The sequence below is a fragment of the Pristiophorus japonicus genome, chromosome 8 (genome assembly GCF_044704955.1).
Source record: "Pristiophorus japonicus isolate sPriJap1 chromosome 8, sPriJap1.hap1, whole genome shotgun sequence".
Classification (NCBI taxonomy): Eukaryota; Metazoa; Chordata; class Chondrichthyes; family Pristiophoridae; genus Pristiophorus; species Pristiophorus japonicus.
Genome location: NC_091984.1, coordinates 2,353,963 through 2,373,167, shown reverse-complemented (window position 1 = coordinate 2,373,167; position 19,205 = coordinate 2,353,963). Strand labels below are relative to the sequence as shown.

The following is a 19,205-nucleotide window of genomic DNA, read 5'->3' as shown; positions in this document are numbered from 1 at the left end:
GTGATGGAGGGAAGGTCATTGATGAAGCAGCTGAAGATGGTTGGGCCGAGGACACTGCCCCAATTAGGGCCAGTACCACCGCAACCTCCACCTTTATTTACTTCCCTCAGCATCCTAGGATGCATCCCATCCAGTCCTGGTGACTTATCTACTTCAAGTACAGACAGCCTTTTTAGTACCTCCTCAAAATCAATTTTTATCCCATTCAGTATCTCAACTATCTCCTCTTTCACTGTGACTATTTTGAAGAAGAGCAGTGGGGTGCCCTGGCCAATCATCATCATCATCATAGGCAGTCCCTCGGAATCGAGAAAGACTTGCTTCCACTCCTAAAGTGAGTTCTCTGGTGGCTGAATAGTCCAATATGAGACTCTGTCACAGGTGGTTCAGATAGTCGTTGGGAGAAGCGGGGGGGGAGGGGTGGAACTGATTTACCGCACACTCCTTCCGCTACCTGCGTCTGACCTCTTCACACTCGCGGCGTTGAGATTCGAAGAGTTCAACGCCCTCCCGAAGGGCGGTCTTGGGCCAGGGACTCCTAGGTGTCAGTGGTGATGTCGCACTTTACCAGGGAGGCTTTGAGGGCGTCCTTATAACGTTTCCGCTGCCCACCTCCCCCGCTTCTCCCGACGACTATCTGTCCCACCTGTGACAGAGTCTTGTATTGGACTATTCAGCCACCAAAGAACTCGCTTTCGGAGTGGAAGCCCACCTTTGGCTCGTTTGCCGTGAAGGAACTCCGCATAAAGCATTTGCTTAGGGAGCCTCGTGTCCGGCATGCGAACTATGTGGCCTGCCCAGCGAAGCTGATCGAGTGTGGTCAGTACTGGGGATGTTAGCCTGGACGAGGACGCTGATGTTGGTGCGTCTGTCCTCCCAGGAGATTTGCAGGATCTTGCGGAGACATCGTTGGTGATATATCCCCAGTGACTTGAGGTGCCTTCTACACATCGTCCATGTCTCAGATCCATACAGTAGGGTGGGTATTACTACCATGAGCTTGGTGGTAAGTTTGAGCGCCTGGTCTTCGAACACTCTTTTCCTCAGGTGGCCGAAGGCTGCACTGGCGCACTGGAGGCGGTGTTGAACCTCCGCATCAATATCTGCTTTTGTTGATAAGAGGCTCCCGAGGTATGGGAAGTGGTCCACGTTGTCGATATTTATCCCTCATCACTAAAACAGATTATTTAGTCATTATCACATTGCTGTGTGTGGGAGCTTGCTGTGCGCAAATTGGCTGCTGCGTTTCCCGCATTCCAACAGTGACGACACTCCAAAAAATACTTCATTGGCTGTAAAGCGCTTTGGGACGTCCTGATGTAGTGAAGGGCGCTATATAAATGCAAGTCTTCTTTCATTCAATGAGATCACGGCTGATCTGTATTTTAACTCCATATCGATTTGTAGCCCTGCCTAGCAAATATCTCTCAGATTTAAATTATTACCGTCACGGTTAGATTACGGTTTGCAATTTTGGCAACAAGTTAAAGAATTGAAATTGGAGCCATGGAAAAATTATAATGTAGATTCACCAGGCTGAGAGTATATGGTTATAATGAGAGACTCAAATATCTAGTTCTAGATTTCTTAAAGTGGAGAAGGTTACGGGAATCTAATAGAAGAATTCCAAATCTTGAAATGATTTGCAAGGGTGACTAATGCAAAATTATTTCCTCTGGTCAGTGAATTGGTAACTCAAGGCATAAACAGGAATAAGGGTTCTGTGGCTTTATTAACAGAGGAATAGATTACAAAAGCAGGGAAGTTATGCCAAACCTTTTATAAAACATCGGTTTGGCCCCAGCTGGCAGATTGTGACCAATTCTGGGCACCACATTGTAGGAAGGATGCCAAGGCCTTGGAGAAGCTTAAGATTCTGAGAGGGATTGACAGGGATAGATGCTGAGAGGCTGTCGTGAATATACTCAGTCGTTGAGTATATTCAAGGCTGAGGTCGATAGATTTTTGGACTCGAGGGGAATCGAGGGATAAGGGGATAGGGCGGGAAAGTGGAGTTGAGGTCGAAGGTCAGCCGTGATCTCATTGAATGGCAGAGCAGGCTCGAGGGGCCGAATGGCCTACTCCTGCTCCTACACCTTATGTTCTTATGCAGAGGAGGTTTACGAGAATGGTTCCAGGGATGGGGGATTTGAGTTGCGTGGAGAGACTGGAGAAACTGCAATTGTTCTTGCAGCAGAGAAGGTTAATTTTTTTTTTTAACGCAGCGAGTTGTTGTGATCGGGAACGCGCTGCCTGAAAGGGCAGTGGGAGCAGATTCAATAGTAACTTTCAAACGGGAGTTGGATAAATACTTGTAGGAAATCATAGGCAGTCCCTCGAAGCGAGGATGACTTGCTTCCACGCCGAAAAGGGATGAGTTCACAGGCGTTTCAATGAAGGACCTAATATTCCAGATCCCGAACTATATCCTGAAGGGCGGAAGATACCTGTGGGTGGATTTTTTTAACGTGGGGTGACCGTTGCACACCAGCCACCACACGGGCTTGACAGAGCCAGGTCTTGGTCCAGAGGCAAGGATTACCCAGGACGACTGGAGACCAGCTCTGCTGCACGGACCTAGTATGCACACATATAGCAGTGTGGGCTGGGCCCGTGCTGCCTCTGGGCCCTCGCCTCTCCTGGGCCCCGAACTCACATCTCTCTGGGCCCCGGTCACTTCCTTCTACAAACGCTTGCCGCACCTTCGCCCCTCCTGCTGTACCTGCCCGTACTGCAATCAGCCATCGCCCTGACATATGAAGAAAGACTGGATCGACTAGGTTTATATTCACTGGAATTTAGAAGGATGAGAGGGGATCTCATAGAAGCATGTAAAATTCTGACAGGATTGGACAGGTTAGATGCAGGAAGAATGTTCCCGATGTTGGGGAAGTCCAGAACCAGGCGTCACAGTCTAAGGATAAGGGGTAAGCCACTTAGGACTGAGATGAGGAGAAACTTCTCCACTCAGAGAATTGTGAACCTGTGGAATTCTCTACCGCAGAGAGTTGTTGAGGCCAGTTCGTTAGATATATTCAAAAGGGAGTTAGATGTGGCCCTTATGGCTAAAGGGATCAAGGGGTATGGAGAGAAAGCAGGAATGGGGTACCAAAGTTGCAAAAATGATCAGCCATGATCTTGTTGAATGGCGGTGCAGGCTCGAAGGGCCGAATGGCCTACTCCTGCACCTATTTTCTATGTTCCTATGTTTCCTGCAGCAGTACGTGCTGCTCCCCGCAGTGATTTGTCACGGCACGCTGCTCCCTCCAATGGCCCCGGCCTGCTGATGGTCTTGCAGGCTGGGACCACGCCAATAAAAGCTTTTATAAAAGCTTGAAGGAAGACAATGTACAGAACTACGGTGCAAGGGCAGGGGAGTGGGACGATGGTCCTTGTAGCTGTGTTTTGCTCCGTACAGCCTGTTTCTCTCAATGCGTGGTCCCGTTATATTTCTGCCTGGTATTTCCAATCTGAAAACTTGCGAACGACCCACGCGGGGCCTTGCAGAGTACTGCTCGCCCAGAGGGAACTTTGGGCTGGGACTAATTGGATAACTCTTGCAAAGAGTTGGCACAGGCACAATGGGCCGAGAAAAGCAAACCAAGAACTAGGGTTTATTTCTGGAGGGATAGAATTGAAAAGTAGGGAAGTTATGCTAAACCTGTATCGAACCCTGGTTAGACCACACACGGAGCACTGCGTACAGTTCTGGTCGCCATATTATAAAAAGGATATAGAGGCACTGGAGAGGGTGCAGAGAAGATTTACAAGGATGATACCAGAAATGCGAGGGTATACATATCAGGAAAGGATGAACAGGCTGGGTCTCTTTTCTCTTGAACAGAGAAGGCTGAGGGGTGACCTCGGGAAGACCAGAACTCGGGGCCATCAGTATAAGACAGTCACTGATAAACCCAATGGGGAATTCAGGAGAAACCTCTTTACCCAGAGAGTGGTGAGAATGTGGAACTCGCTGCCACAGGGAGGGGTTGAGGCGAATAGTATCGATGTATTTAAGGGGAAACTGGATAAACACATGAGGGAGAAAGGAATAGAAGGATATGGGGACAGGGTGAGATGGAGAGGGGTGGGAGGGGGCTGGTGTGGAACATAAACCCCGGCACGGAGCGGTGGGGCATAAACCCCGGCACGGAGCGGTGGGGCATAAACCCCGGCACGGAGCGGTGGGGCATAAACCCCGGCACGGAGCGGTGGGGCATAAACCCCGGCACGGAGCGGTGGGGCATAAACCCCGGCACGGAGCGGTGGAGCATAAACCCCGGCACGGAGCGGTGGGGCATAAACCCCGGCACGGAGCGGTGGGCCCAATGGCCTGTTCCTGGGCCGTACATTCTCTGTATTTCCACGTACTGTAATTGTACACGTGTCACTCTGTAAAACAACCAAAACCCATAAACTATAAAAGTGTGGAAGTTATGATGAACCTGTATAAAACACTGCTGGAGTATTGTGTCCAATTCTGGGCACCACACTTTAGGAAGGATGTGAAGGCCTTAGAGAGGGAGCAGAAAAGATTTACGAGAATGGTTCCGGGGATGAGGGACTTCAGTGACATGGATAGACTGGAGAAGCTGGGGTTGTTCTCCTTGGAGCAGAGAAGGTTGAGAGTAGATTTGATCGAGTTGTTCAAAATCATGAGGGGTCTGGACAGAGTAGATAGAGAAAAACTGTTCCCATTGGCGGAGGGGTCGGGAACCAGAGGACACAGATTTTAGGCGATTGGCAGAAGAACCAAAGACGACACGAGAAAAATCTGTTTAACGCAGCGAGTGGTTAGGATCTGGAATGCACGGCCTGAGAGGGTGGTGGAGGCAGACTCAATCGTGGCTTTCAAGAGGGAGTTGGATAAATACCTGAAGGAAAAAGATTTTGCAGGGCTACGGGGAAAGGGCGGGGGAGTGGGACTGGCTGATAGTCAGGATGGGCCGAATGGTCTTCCAGGCTGTAGCCATTCTGTGATTGTATGAAACCCGAGCAGATCAAGTCAGTAAGTGCAAGCCATGTTTACAGTGGAGAGAATCTCGCTAGTTATCAGTAACCACAGTTTTGCATCTCTTTTCCTGTAGGGTGACACGGGTCCCACAGGGTTAACCGGTCTCACAGGAATTCCAGGGCCACAGGTATATTTTCTAATGCATTGATTTTTTTAAAAGATTCTTGAATGCCTAAAATATCTTTTTCGGACATGTGGTTGATGTCTGTCAGATGTTACAAAGCTATTTATTTACTCTCCCCAATTCCTTTTGCAGGGTCTAGTGGGAAACCTTGGACAGCCTGGATTGAAAGGTGATAAGGTGATCTGAATATTTCTATTTTTGGATACTTTAATCTATAAGGAAACAGTTGATCTAAGCAAAGCCTTTCTCTAGGAGTTTGGAATGTGTTGAACACGCGACGGTTCGCTCTAATTTATCCAGTGTAGAGTTTGCTTTCCAAAATTCACTTTCTGCAGACAGCAGTTGCCCCCTAGTTCAGTCCCCTTGTTCCTCACACTTGCTCTTTCACAGACTTTCTGTGGGCTCTTGCACGGCAAGTTGCTGTTAGCGGGAGACCCAAACAGCGCAGCGCCCTCTGCAGGGCATCTGGGACCAGTGTGAACAGGGCAAGCAGCTCTGTGTGTACCTCCTTAGCCAACCCGATTGAAGAATGGTTAATGAGCAGCGCAGAGTCTGAACCAGTCCGTTATAATTCAGATTAGGTACAGAGGAGGAAAGACAGATTGGATTCAGAAAGACGTAAAAGAGAGGGAAAGAAAAAGTAACAAAAATACATTTTTATTGAATTCAAAAAAAAATTAAGATCTCCAACAATAATTAAAAGCTGAAGGAATGAGACCTCCACACTTGTAAAAGTTCATTTTCAGTGCCGGAGAAGTTGTTTGGCAGTAACTAATACTTAGCACACCGTTAAAAGGGTACACAGAATGGAATGGATCAGCCCTAACTTTCTGTGCCCTGGTTTTGTCCGTATCTACGATGTCGGTACAGTAACATCACACCATTTAATACACGTGGATGGTGAGTCAGGCGGCAAGATGCCATTTTACCGCAGCTTACAGAGGAGCGGTGGGCGTGTTTCGGACAGCAACTTCTGGAATTTCCCTGTCCAATTGCCGAGAGTTGCGTCCGATTTGCGTGTCACTAACGGCGAGTGCTGATGGCCCCACCATTATTTCCAGCGCAAAATCTGGGCCATTAACGTCTTTTTGAAGTAAATGAAACAGCTGGGGAGGGAGGGGAGAAACCACATGTGGAACGAGTTCTTGCGGAATGAGTTCAGTGGTTATAAAATGACAACAAGCTGAAGAGCACATTTGTTTCATGGATTCCACTCTGCCGATGACTGATTGTCTGAGACTCGTCCTTCCATGATACAACATCTCTGGCCTGCTGCGACATCAATTGAAACCATATTGCACTTGAGGAGCTCAAACAGTGACAGAAATTTTAATAGGATGGAAAGGGAAAGCTTTCATTCCTACACGTGTCCTTGAATAAATTAACAACCTCACGATCACAATAACTGCTGTCGAAACCTGCAGCTCTTCAGCGAGTATAATGCAAATTCCCGCTTGTGAATTGAAGTTTAAAAACTTGGGGGGGGTTGGGGGGGGGAACGGCCCGATGTTCCCTGTGATTTTATGTTTTGGAGCGCAGGCCCCTTTAAGCGGTTGCGTGGCCAGTTCGATTTCCCGCGCGCTCGCGGTCTTGCGAACGGCGTGGGCAGCTACAGACAGCTAAAGGCAAACGTTGGGTACAACCAACGCTCCCACGCGACCGCACAGTCAGCTGGAAACACAGCGTGCAACCCTCATTCATCAGCTTGCAATTCAGTTGGTCACGGTCAAAGAATGCTACTCGCTTCATCACTGATGTTGCAAAACCCTCCAAACATTGCGCTCAAATTGATTGAAAGCAGTGCTGGTATTTATGTCTGCATTTCAGAGCAACAAAAAATAGCATTTCCATTACGTGTTTCGGGTCTTGAAGTACGACTCAGTCACTGAATGAAAACACTTCAAGCCCTCTGCCCTCGGGTACAAAACGAGACTGCGTTCGGGATTACACCAGGCTGAAATCTCTGCTTGTAGAATTTTAAATATGAAATGTTTCTGAAGAGGGGGGAAACCTACCTCAGAGCCTGTGGCAAGTCTGGAAGCCCATTTGTAGCTCCCACAAACGTTTGTAAGATTAATCTATTATTTTAAGACATATTACACATATGCAAGCTGGTATAAAGTAGTTTTATGCAACAACAGCCTACATTTATATAGCACCTTGAACGTAGTAAAATGTCTCAAGGTGCTTCACAGGAGCGTTATATAACAAAATTTGACACCGAGCCACATAAGGAGATATAGGGCAGGCGATCAAAAGCTTGGTCAGAGAGGTAGCTTTTAAGGAGGGTCTTAGCGGAGGAGGGAGAGAGGCGGGAAGGAATTCCAGAGGTTAGGGCTCAGGCAGCTGAAGGCACGGCCGCCGATGGTCAGCATTGGAGGGGCGCAGAGATCTCGGTGAGTTACAGGGCAGGAGGAGGATGCAGAGATAGGGAGGGGCGAGGTCATGGAGGGATTTGAAAACAAGGATGAGGATTTTAAATTCGAAGATTTTGCTGGACCAGGAGCCAATGTAGGTCAGCGAGCACAGGGGGTGATGGGTGAGTGGGACTGGGTGCGAGTTAGGACACGGGGCAGTGAGCACAGGGGGTGATGGGTGAGCGGGACTGGGTGTGAGTTAGGACACGGGGCAGTGAGCACAGGGGGTGATGGGTGAGTGGGACTGGGTGTGAGTTAGGACACGGTCAGTGAGCACAGGGGGTGATGGGTGAGCGGGACTGGGTGTGAGTTAGGACATGGTCAGTGAGCACAGGGGATGATGGGTGAGTGGGACTCGGTGTGAGTTAGGACACGGGTCAGTGAGCACAGGGGGTGATGGGTGAACGGAACTGGGTGTGAGTTAGGACACGGGGCAGTAAGCACAGGGGGTGATGGGTGAACGGGACTGGGTGTGAGTTAGGACACGGGGCAGTTTACAGAGGGTGATTGTTACGATTGTTTACAATGTGATGGGTTTCTTGTTCCATGATATGTTGGGAGGGTTTACCACACAATTGTGAAGAATTGAGGAAGACATTGAAGACTCACTTGTAACTGCACCATTTGTGAGTTGTTCCTCTTCCTCATGCTGCCCCTTAGCAACACCATCCACTGAACCAGCGTTAGCTTCTACATGTACGCTGACGACACCCAGCCCTGCCTCTCTCACCACCTTTCTTGATCCCCCGCCCCCCGCCCCCTCGCCTGTGTCCGCTATCTTGGATGAGCTGCACTTTCCTTCAGTTAAACATTGGGAAGAATCCAGTCACTGTGCTGGGCGCCCGCCACAAACTCCGCACTCTCGCCCCCTATTCCATCTCCCACCTCCCTCCCTCGTCGCCCCCATTGTCTCAGGCTGACCCAGACTCTGCACAATCTCGGCTTCCTGCTTGACCCCAAGCTCAACCTCCAGCCTGATATCCTCTTCACCACAAACACTCTCCACTCCGTTACCTCGCCTATCTTCCCCTCCGCCCCTGCCTCAGCTCAGCTGTTGCTGAAACCCTCACCCACGCCATGGTCACCTCCAGACTGACTCTCCCAATGTTCCCCTGGCCGGCCTCCCCTCTTCCATCCCCTGTAAACCTCAGCTTATCTCGGACTCTGCTGTGTGGATCCTGTCTGCACCCACGTTAACATCGCATTCCCCCAACACCTCCAATTTCAAATTCTCATAGAATCGTAGAAATTTACAGCACGGAAGGAGGCCATTTCGGCCCATCGTGTCCGTGCCGGCCGACCAAGAACGATCCGGCCTACTTTCCACCTCTCGGTCCGTAGCCCTGTAGGTTACGGCACTTCAGGAGCACATCCAGGTACTTTTTAAATGTGGTGAGGGTTTCTGCCTCTACCACCCTTTCAGGCCGTGAGTTCCAGACCCCCACCACCCTCTGGGTGAAGAAATTATCCCTCAAATCCCCTCTAAACCTCCCCCCAATTACTTTAAATCTATGCCCCCTGGTTGTTAACCCCTCTGCTGAGGAAAATAGCTCCTTCCTATCCACTCTATCTCAGCCCCTCATAATTTTATACACCTCAATCAGGTCACCCCTCAGCCTCCTCTGTTTCAAAGAAAACAACCCCAGCCAATCCAATCTTTCCTCATAGCTAAAATTCTCCAGTACTGGCAACATCCTCTTAAAATCTCCTCTGTACCCTCTCCAGTGCCATCATATCTTTCCTGTAATGTGGTGACCAGAACTGCACGCAGTACTCCAGCTGCGGCCTAACTAATGTTTTATACAGTTCAAGCATAGCCCCCCTGCTCTTGTATTCTGTGCCTCATCCTCATGTTTAAACCCCTCCTAAGAACATAAGAAATAGGAACAGGAGTAGGCCATACGGCCCCTTGAGCCTGCTCCGCCATTTAATAACATCATGGCTGATCTGATCATGGACTCAGCTCCACTTCCCCGCCCGCTCCCCATAACCCCTTATTCCCTTATCGGTTAAGAAACTGTCTATTTCTGTCTTAAATTTACTCAATGTCCCAGCTTCCACAGCTCTCTGAGGCAGTGAATTCCACAGATTTACAACCCTCTGAGAGAAGAAATTTCTCCTCACCTCAGTTTTAAATGGGCGGCCCCTTATTCTAAGATCATGCCCTCTAGTTCTAGTCTCCTCCATCAGTGGAAACATCCTCTCTGCATCCACCTTGTCAAGCCCCCTCATAATCTTATACATTTTGATAAGATCACTTCTCATTCTTCTGAATTCCAATGAGCAGAGGCCCAACCTACTCAACCTTTCCTCATAAGTCAACCCCCTCATCCCTGGAATCAACTGAGTGAACCTTCTCTGAACTGCCTCCAAATCAAGTATATCCTTCCGTAAATATGGAAACCAAAACTGCACGCAGTATTCCAGGTGTGGCCTCACCAATACCCTGTATAACTGTAGCAAGGCTTCCCTGCTTTTATACTCCATCCCCTTTGCAATAAAGGCCAAGATACCATTGGCCTTCCTGATCACTTGCTGTACCTGCATGCTATCCTTTTGTGTTTCATGCACAAGTACCCCCAGGTCCCGCTGTACTGCAGCATTTTGCAATCTTTCTCCATTTAAATAATAACTTGCTCTTTGATTTTTTTTCTGCCAAAGTGCATGACCTCACACTTTCCAACATTATACTCCATCTGCCAAATTTTTGCTCACTCACTTAGCCTGTCTCTGTCCTTTTGCAGATTTTTTGTGTCCTCCTCACACATTGCTTTTCCTCCCATCTTTGTATCGTCAGCAAACTTGGCTACATTACACTCAGTCCCTTCTTCCATGTTGTTAATATAGATTGTAAATAGGTGGGGTCCCAGCACTGATCCCTGCGGCACCCCACTGGTTACTGATTGCCAACCAGAGAATGAGCCATTTATCCCGACTCTCTGTTTTCTGTTCGTTAGCCAATCCTCTATCCATGCTAATATATTACCCCCAACCCCGTGAACTTTTATCTTGTGCAGTGACCTTTTATGTGGCACCTTGTCAAATGCCTTCTGGGAATCCAAATACACCACGTCCACCGGTTCCCCTTGATCCACCTCATGGCCCCTCCCTATTTCTGTAACCCTCCTTCAGCCCGACAACCCTTCCATCGAACTCTCCATTCCTCTGACTCTAGCCTTTTGTGCATCGCCCCCTCTCCCCACCCCTCCCACAGTCCTTTGCCCCACCATTCCATCTCGGCCCCAGGGTTTACCGTTCTTTCCCTAAACCTCTCCATCTCGCCACCTCCACCTCTTCCGTTAACACTTGCCTTGAAACCCACGCTTTGACCCACCTTTTGGTCACCCCATCTGACGTCTCCTTCATTGGGTTAGGTGCTTGTTTCTGTGCGATTGTATCTCCATGCAGTGCTTTAGGATGTCAAAGGCTCCATATAGTTGCAAGTTGTTGTTGCAGCATTGAGTATTGAGTGCCGGCTATCCATTGAGTGCCCCGTGCTCAGCAGAGAGCCAGAACCAGAAACAACTGAAGCGTAGGTTAGTATGAGAAACCTTGCGTGAACTGTTCTGTTCAATTTGCAAATCCAGCACGGGATTAAAATAACTTCATTTTCAAAGGGGTTCAAGATTCATCTTAACCAATGCCGTCACTTCTGGGCTTGGCTTCCTAACTGATCTCTGTCTAGTTTCAATCCACACCCCAGCTTTGGCACTGGCTAGGCTCCACCCCTCAGTCAGAGGTCTATCTTGGTGACTGACCTTGCGTATGTGTCCTGATTCCCAGCCGCAATGTGGGGAGGGGGTTCGAAACATCATCCGCATTCGTGCGTGTCGGCATCCATTGTTCCGGTGGTGGGTTGCTCAAGTCGCTGGAGAAATACCATCAACGATGTCTCTGCAAGATCCTGCAAATCCCCTGGGAGGACAGGTGCACCAACGTTAGCGTCCTCAACCAGGCCCAACATCCCCAGCATTGAAGCACTGACCACACTTGATCAGCTTATCTGGGCGGGCCACATTGTCCGCATGCCAGACACGAAGCAAGCGCTCTACTTGGAGCTCCTTCAGGGCAAACGAACCAAAGGTGGGCAGAGGAAACGTTGCAGGGACACCCTCAAAGCCTTCCTGATAAAGTGCAACATCCCCACCGACACCTGGGAGTCCCTGGCCAAAGACCAGTCCGCCCTAAGTGGAGGAAGTGCATCTGGGAGGGCGCTGAGCACCTCGAGTCTCGTCGCCGAGAGCGTGCAGAAACCAAGCGCAGGCAGCGGAAGGAGCGTGCGGCAAACCAGTCCCACCCTCCCCTTCCCTCAACCACTGTCTGTCCCACCTGTGACAGGGACTGTGGACTGTGCAGCCACCTAAGGACTCATTTTAAGAGTGGAAGCAAGTCTTCCTCGATTCCGAGGGACTGCCTCTGATGATGATGGGTGGGTTCCATGGTGTGTCTGTGTCTCTCTCTCTCTCTCTCGCTGTCTGTCTCTTGCGATGGGACAGTGCAGTTCGGAGCTGGCTTTACAATTAACGGCTGGGTGGCCGGGGTTTCCCAGGGCTCAGGGCTCGGCAAACTGTGCGGTGGAGATGGAGCCTCGGAGCAGGCCAACCCACAGCCGAGTGCCCTTTACAGCGCGGCCCGAGAGGGCCAGCAGGAGCAGGAGTTCGGCCCACCACGCCCAGCCCCTCCAGCAAATCTTCGGCTGCGATCGGCGAGGCGACCCCACCTCCCCCAAACCCGCCACCCCCGAGCCTTCTGCCCCACAATCCCTCCTGACGGATTGCCGGTCGGACCTCTGCCCATCCTGCCCCGCGATCGTTCCTGTTTGCGGGGGTCCCTTTCTGTCCGACAGCCAGATGTTAAATTCAGCAGCTCCTCCACGTTCCCAGGATTTCCTGTTTCCCAACCCCCACTCCCCCTGCCCCAGACCCTCCACCCCCCACCCCCCCGGGAACGCACTTCCCCAGACCCTCCCCGCAAATATCGGGGCCAATCTCTCTGGCTGTTGGTTTCAGAAACGTGATATATTGAGTTGAAATTCAGAGTTTGCCTGGCTACCCAGCCTGTTCACTCTCTCCATTCAGCCGTTCGAGCACAGCAGCAAAGATCATTGCAGAAACAACGGCTCCATTCTGTGCCGTAACTCCCACACTCACCGAGACTGCAGCTATACTGCCTCCGGCCACCCTGTCGTGAAGCAAGTGTTCCAACACTTGTTCTCGTCACCTGATGCATCCTCAAATAAAACTGCTCCATCCTGGCAGAAATAAAGGCCGAAAACGGAGGCGGGCGGGAAAGTTAGCAGCCGGGGAAAAGTTTGTGCTTTGGTCAGGAAGTTTGGGACTCTGGGCCCTGCATCCGGGGGGGGGGGCGTGAAGGGGGGGCGGTGTACAATTTTCATGGCGCAAGGATGGGAAACTCGCGAACTAAAGTGCCGGGCCGTGAGCGCTCCGAGAGAGGCCGGGGGCGGGGGAGTGGGGGGGTCCTTAAAACTAAACACAAAAACATTCCCAAAACATTGCCCATGCCACCATAACACAAATCGGCGAAACAATTAACAGAACAAACACTGGCGCTTACCCTTACAGCATTTTAGCGTCCTCACCGCCCCCCCCCGCCCCCGGGATCGCCGGACCCATCTGGTTTCCCAGGCGGTGATTGCGAAGTGCGCTTTCGGGCGGATGGATCGGACAAAAGGCCAAACTCCTGCCGGTGTCACAACCGGGAGCGTTGTACACCCGGCACAGCTCTGCCCCCCCACCCACCACCCCACCACCCCGGTGCTGCTCCGTGCCGCGGCAAAACCCGCCCGGAGGATCACGGCAGGACGCTGGAGACATCACTGCCGCCTTTCACACCGCTCCGGGGGCGTAACCCCCGACACAGAGAGCCGGGAACTCCAGCACCTTAGCCGTCAAATGTTAGGCCACTCCTGTAAAACTATATCGCCCAGAAAGGCTATTTATCTATAACAGCTCTTAGCATCTTGATTTACTGCCGATGTTTCCAAACTATGAAATCCTTCAGTCCACACGGCAATGTAAGAAGCAGCCTTCTCCGCCATTCCATAAGATCATGGCCGATTGTCGACCCCAACTCCACATTCCCCCCTGATCCCCAATATCAAACTCATTGCCCAAAGGCCTATCGTACAAGCAGAGAAGACAGGCTGGCACAATTGGAGCTGAAGAGATTCGAACAAATGACATTGGAAAGAAAGACGACTGAACTGGAGGAGAAGCTAAAGATTTTAGCAGATTTAAAAGTCGACAATCCAAAGACGAAAGGACGAGAACACTGCCCAGGTCCGTGTCATCAGCAAACTATCAAAATAGTCGGGATGCCACCATCCTGTGGGAATAGCATTGCCAGCACTGATACTGTCAAGCTGACTCTAGCTTCCAGTCAGAGGACAATATCTCCAGTGCCAAGTATTTCTTTCACGGAAGGAGGCCATTCGGCCCGTCGAGCCCATGCCGGCTCTCTGCAAGAGTCCCTCAGCCAGTCCCACTCCCCCGCCCTTTCCCCGTAGCCCTGCACATTATTTTCCTTCAAGTACTTATCCAACTCCCTTTTGAAAGCCACGATTGAGTCTGCCTCCACCACCCTCCCAGGCAGCGCATTCCAGATCCTAACCACTCGCTGCGTAATTTTTTTTTTGTTATGTCGTCTTTGGTTCTTCTGCCAATCGCCTTAAATCAGTGTCCTCTGGTTCCCGACCCTTCCACCAATGGGAACAGTTTCTCTCGATCTACTCTGTCCAGACCCCTCATGATTTTGAACACCTCGATCAAGTCTCCTCTCAACCTTCTCTGCTCCAAGGAGAACAACCCCAGCTTCTCCAGTCTATCCACATCACTGAAGTCCCTCATCCCTGGGACCATTCTCATAAATCTTTTCTGCTCCCTCTCTAAGGCCTTCACATCCTTCCTAAAGTGTGGGGCCCAGAATTGGACACAATACTCCAGTTGAGGCTGAACAAATGTTTTATACAGGTTCATCATAACTTCCTTGCTTTTGTACTCTATACCTCTACTTATGAAAACCAGGATCCCTTCAGCCTTTTTAACCGCCTTCTCAACCTGCCCTTCCACCTTCAGCGATGTGTGCCCATATACCCCAGGTCTCTCTGTTCAGGCACCCCCTTTAGGATTGTACCCTTTAGTTTATATTGCGTCTCCTCATTCTCCCCACCAAAATGTATCACTTCACACTGTTCTGCGTTAAATTCCATCTGCCCCGTGTCTGCCCATCCCACCAGCCTGTCTGTGTGTTCCTGAAGTCTATCACTACCCTCCTCACTGTTCACTACACTTCCAAGTTTTGTGTCATCTGCAAATTGTGAAATTGTGCCCTGTACACCCACAGCCAAGACATTAATATACACCAAGAAAAGCTGTGGTCCCAGTCCCGACCCCTGGGGAACACCACTGTATACCTTCCTCCAGTCCCAGAAACAACCGCTCACCACTCTCTCTGTTTCCTGTCACTGAGACAATCCCGTATCCATGCTGCCACTGTCCCTTTTATTCCATGGGATTCAACTTTGCTGCAAGCCTATTGTGTGGCACTTTATCGAGCACCTTTTGGAAATCCATGTACACCACATCAACCGCATTTCCCTCATCAACCCTCTCTGTTACCTCAGCAAAAAACTCAATCAATTTAGTTAAACACGATTTGCCTGTAACAGATCTGTGCTGGCTTTCCTTAATTAATCCACACGTGTCCAAGTGACTGTTAATTTTGTCCCAGATCATAATTTCTAAAAGCTTCCCCACTACCGAGGTTAAACTGACTGGCCTGTAGTTGCTGGGTTTATCCTTACACCCTTTTTTGAACAAGGGTGTAACATTTGCAATTCTCCAATCCTCTGGCACCATCCCGTAACTATGGAGGATTGGAATATTGTGGCCAGTACCTCCGCGATTTCCACCTTCAATTCCCTCGACATCCGAGCATGCATCACATCCGCTCCTGGTGATTTGTCTACTTTAAGTACAGCCAGTCTTTCGAATACCTCTTCTTTATCAATTTCTATCCTATCAAATGTCTCCACTACCTCCTCCTTTACTGTCTATGGCAGCATCTCTTCCTTGGTGACGACAGATGCAAAGTACTCAATGAGTATCTCAGCCATACCCTCTCCTTTTTGGTCCCTAATCGGCCCTATTCCCCTTACTACCCGTTTACTATGTATATGCCTGTAGAAGACATTTGGATTCACTTTTATGTTGGCTGCCATTCTGTTCTCATACCCTCTCTTTGCCCCTCTTATCCTCTTTTTCATTTATCCTCTGACCTTTCTATATGTAGCCTGATTCTCGGGTGTATTAGCAACCTGACATCTGTCGTACGGGCTCTTTGTTTGCTTCATCATACTCTCCACCTCTTTCCTAATCCAGGGAGCCCTGACTTTAGTTGCTCTGCCTTTCTCCCCAGTGGGAATGTCCCTCGACTGTACTAGAGGGGAGAGGAGGAGAATTTCTTTCACTGGGAGAGGTGTTGGCGATCTGGAACACTGTGCCTGAGCAGGTAGTGGAAGCGGTAGTTTTCGAAGGGAGTTGGCCAGGTACTGGAGGACGAGGAACTTACAGGGTTACGGACAGAAAGCGGGGGAGTGGGACTGGGCACGATGGGCCGAATGGCCTCCTTCTGTGCTGTACATTTCTTTGATTCGGTGATTCCCTGTGTGTACAAAAAAATCTAGAAGATACCTGGATTAGAACCAGGGACTTTCTGATGTACAATCAAGGGCTCTACCACTGAGCTAAACCCACACAACCAGCTCTTGCATAGCTCACACAAAGGTCAAGGCTAACATTGTAAAGCTGAACTATTGAAATGCCATCACCTTCATCATTGGTTCCGTAGACCATGAGCTTGGTGGTAGATTTGAGGGCCTGGTCTTCAAACACTCTTTTCCTCAGGCGGCCGAAGGCTGCACTGGCGCACTGGAGGCGATGCTGAATCTCGTCATCAATGTCTGCTCTTGTTGATAAGAGGCTCCCGAGATATGGGAAGTGGTCCACGTTGTCCAGGGCCGCGCCGTGGATCTTGATGATTGGAGGGGAGTGCTGTGCAGCGGTGACAGGCTGGTGAAGGACCTTTGTCTTACGGATGTTAAGTGTAAGGCCCATGCTTTCATATGCCTCAGTGAATACATTAACTATATCCTGGAGTTCAGCCTCTGAAAGTGTGTGGACGCAGGCGTCGTCTGCGTCCTGCAGCTCAACGACAGAGGTTAGGGTGATCTTGGACCTGGACTGGAGGCGGCGAAGGTTAAATAGCTTCCCACGGCTCTGTAGGCCACATGGTCTACAGGGCTGTAGTGATATCCGCTCTCCTGTGTGGATCTGAGGCATGGACAATGTACAGAAGGCACCTCAAGTCGCTGGAGACATATCACCAATGATGTCTCCGCAAGATCCCACAAATCCCCCGGGAGGACAGACGCACCAACATCAGTGTCCTCGACCAGGCCAACATCCCCAGCATCGAAGCACTGACCACACTCGATCAGCTTCGCTGGGCAGGCCACATAGTTCGCATGCCAGATACGAGACTCCCAAAGCAAATTCTTTATGCGGAGCTCCTTCATGGTAAACGAGCCAAAGGTGGGCAGCGGAAACGTTATAAGGACACCCTCAGAGCATCCCTGGTAAAGTGCGACATCACCACTGACACCTGGGAGACCCTGGCCGCAGACCGCCCGAGGTGGAGAAAGTCCATCCGGGAAGGCGCTAAGCTCTTCCAGTCTCAACGCAAAGAGCGTGAAGAGGCCAAGCGCAGGCAGCGGAAGGAGCGCGCGGCAAACAGCCCCACCCACCCCTTCCCTCGACGAATGTCTGTCCCACCTGTAACAGGGTCTGTGCCTCTCGTATCAGACTGTTCAGCCATCAAAGAACTCACTTTGGGAGCGGAAGCAAGTCCTCCTCGATTCCGAGGGACTGCCTATGATGATGATGATGGTTCCGTAAAATGGATTTGGACAAGAACAAGAGAAGGTCATGCTCTGCAGCTCATGAGCATCACTCTATGAAAAACAACGCAAGCATGTATTGCCCCTCGATATTTTGCACAGGAGTGTTTTATGACATCGGCGCACCGTGGCTGCAGTGTGTACCATCTACAAGATGCACTGCAGCCACTCGCCAAGGCTTCTTCAACAGCACCTCCCAAACCCACCACCTCTACCACCTAGGTGCTCCCACAGTGCTGTTAGGGAGGGAGTTCCAGGATTGTGACCCAGCGACGATGAAGGAACGGCCGATATATTTCCCAGTCGGGATGGTGTGTGACTGGGAGGGGAACGTGGAGGTGGTGGTGTTCCCATGCGCCTGCTGCCCTTGTCCTTCTAGATGGTAGAGGTCGCGGGTTTGGGAGGTGCTGCTGAAGAAGCCTTGGCGAGTTGCTGCAGTGCATCTTGTAGATGGTACACACTGCAGCCAGGGGGCGCCGGTGGTGGAGGGAGTGAGTGTTGAAGGTGGGGGATGGGGGGCCAATCAAGCGGCTGCTTTGTCCTGGATGGTGTCGAGCTTCTCGAGTGTTGTTGGAGCTGCACTCATCCAGGCAAGTGGAGAGTGTTCCATCACACTCCTGACTTGTGTCTTGTAGATGGTCTACAAGCCGATTGGTAATGTACTGATTTTGTGTGATACATCATTTATGCAGAACATGCATATTATTTAAACGTCGACTGCATCTAAGATACAAAATGAATTGATCGCTGCTCCTCCTGGAAAAATGCTCACAAATGTCATTTTCTATAAAATATATAAACTCGCCTGTTTTTTTTTTAAAAATTGGGCACAGAAATATTAATACAGGTCATCCATTTAATTTAATAACTCTGAATTGCTCAGTTCTTCTACACTTAATAACTTGACCGGTAAAATGATGTGCGGCGTATAACCACACCACGTAGCACAGTAACAGGGAAGCACACTTCGGCAGCAAAGGAAATAAGTGATTCATGTACGCACCGCGCGAGGTTTGTGCAGTTTGCCCGAGGGTGATCGGCAGAATCTCAGCAATTGTTTAAAGCAGCTGTTTTCTGATAGATTGCATGCAGTTCAACAATGCTGTTTGTGTTGGTGGAAGTTCTCAGTGATCATTGTGTATCTCTGTGTGTGGCAACGTGATATCTAGGGTGACCATGGTGTGCTGGGGATACCTGGAGAGCGAGGCTATCCTGGAGATCGGGTAAGCTTTTCAACTTCCGTTTCATCCCACTTTCTAAATCTGCGCAGCCGAGCTGCCTGTCAAACTCAAACCCATTTCTCCACCTACTTTACCCAAGAGTTTAGGGTGTGTAACAAAGCTGAAAGCATTCACACTTGTATTTACACAGATATGGGTCAGTGTTGCTTGAGGGAATACTAAAAGTTAGCTGCTTTTCCAAGAATTCTGAACTATGGAGGAGTCGTCTGCAGCCCAGCTGTTCAAAGAATCAGCTTTCCCCTGCTATGCTGCTGTTCCCAACCCCTCCTACACAGAGCACACACACACACGCACACATACAGGCACACACACAGGCACACACACGCACACATACACACATACAAGCACACACGCACACACACAGGCACACACACACACATACAAACACGCACGCACACGCACACAGGCACACATACAAGCACACACGCACACA

General features: G+C 50.1%; 1 protein-coding gene across 1 annotated transcript in view; it reads left to right on the top strand.

The window, feature by feature from the left end:
- The window catches only part of LOC139268363 (collagen alpha-1(XXIV) chain), a 420,125-nt gene that overhangs the window by 178,419 nt on the left and 222,501 nt on the right, over positions 1–19,205 (top strand). The window contains exons 14-16 of the mRNA XM_070886436.1: positions 5,088–5,141; positions 5,271–5,315; positions 18,701–18,754. Coding sequence (XP_070742537.1) covers positions 5,088–5,141; positions 5,271–5,315; positions 18,701–18,754 — 153 coding nt within the window. The remainder of the gene's footprint in view (positions 1–5,087; positions 5,142–5,270; positions 5,316–18,700; positions 18,755–19,205) is intronic.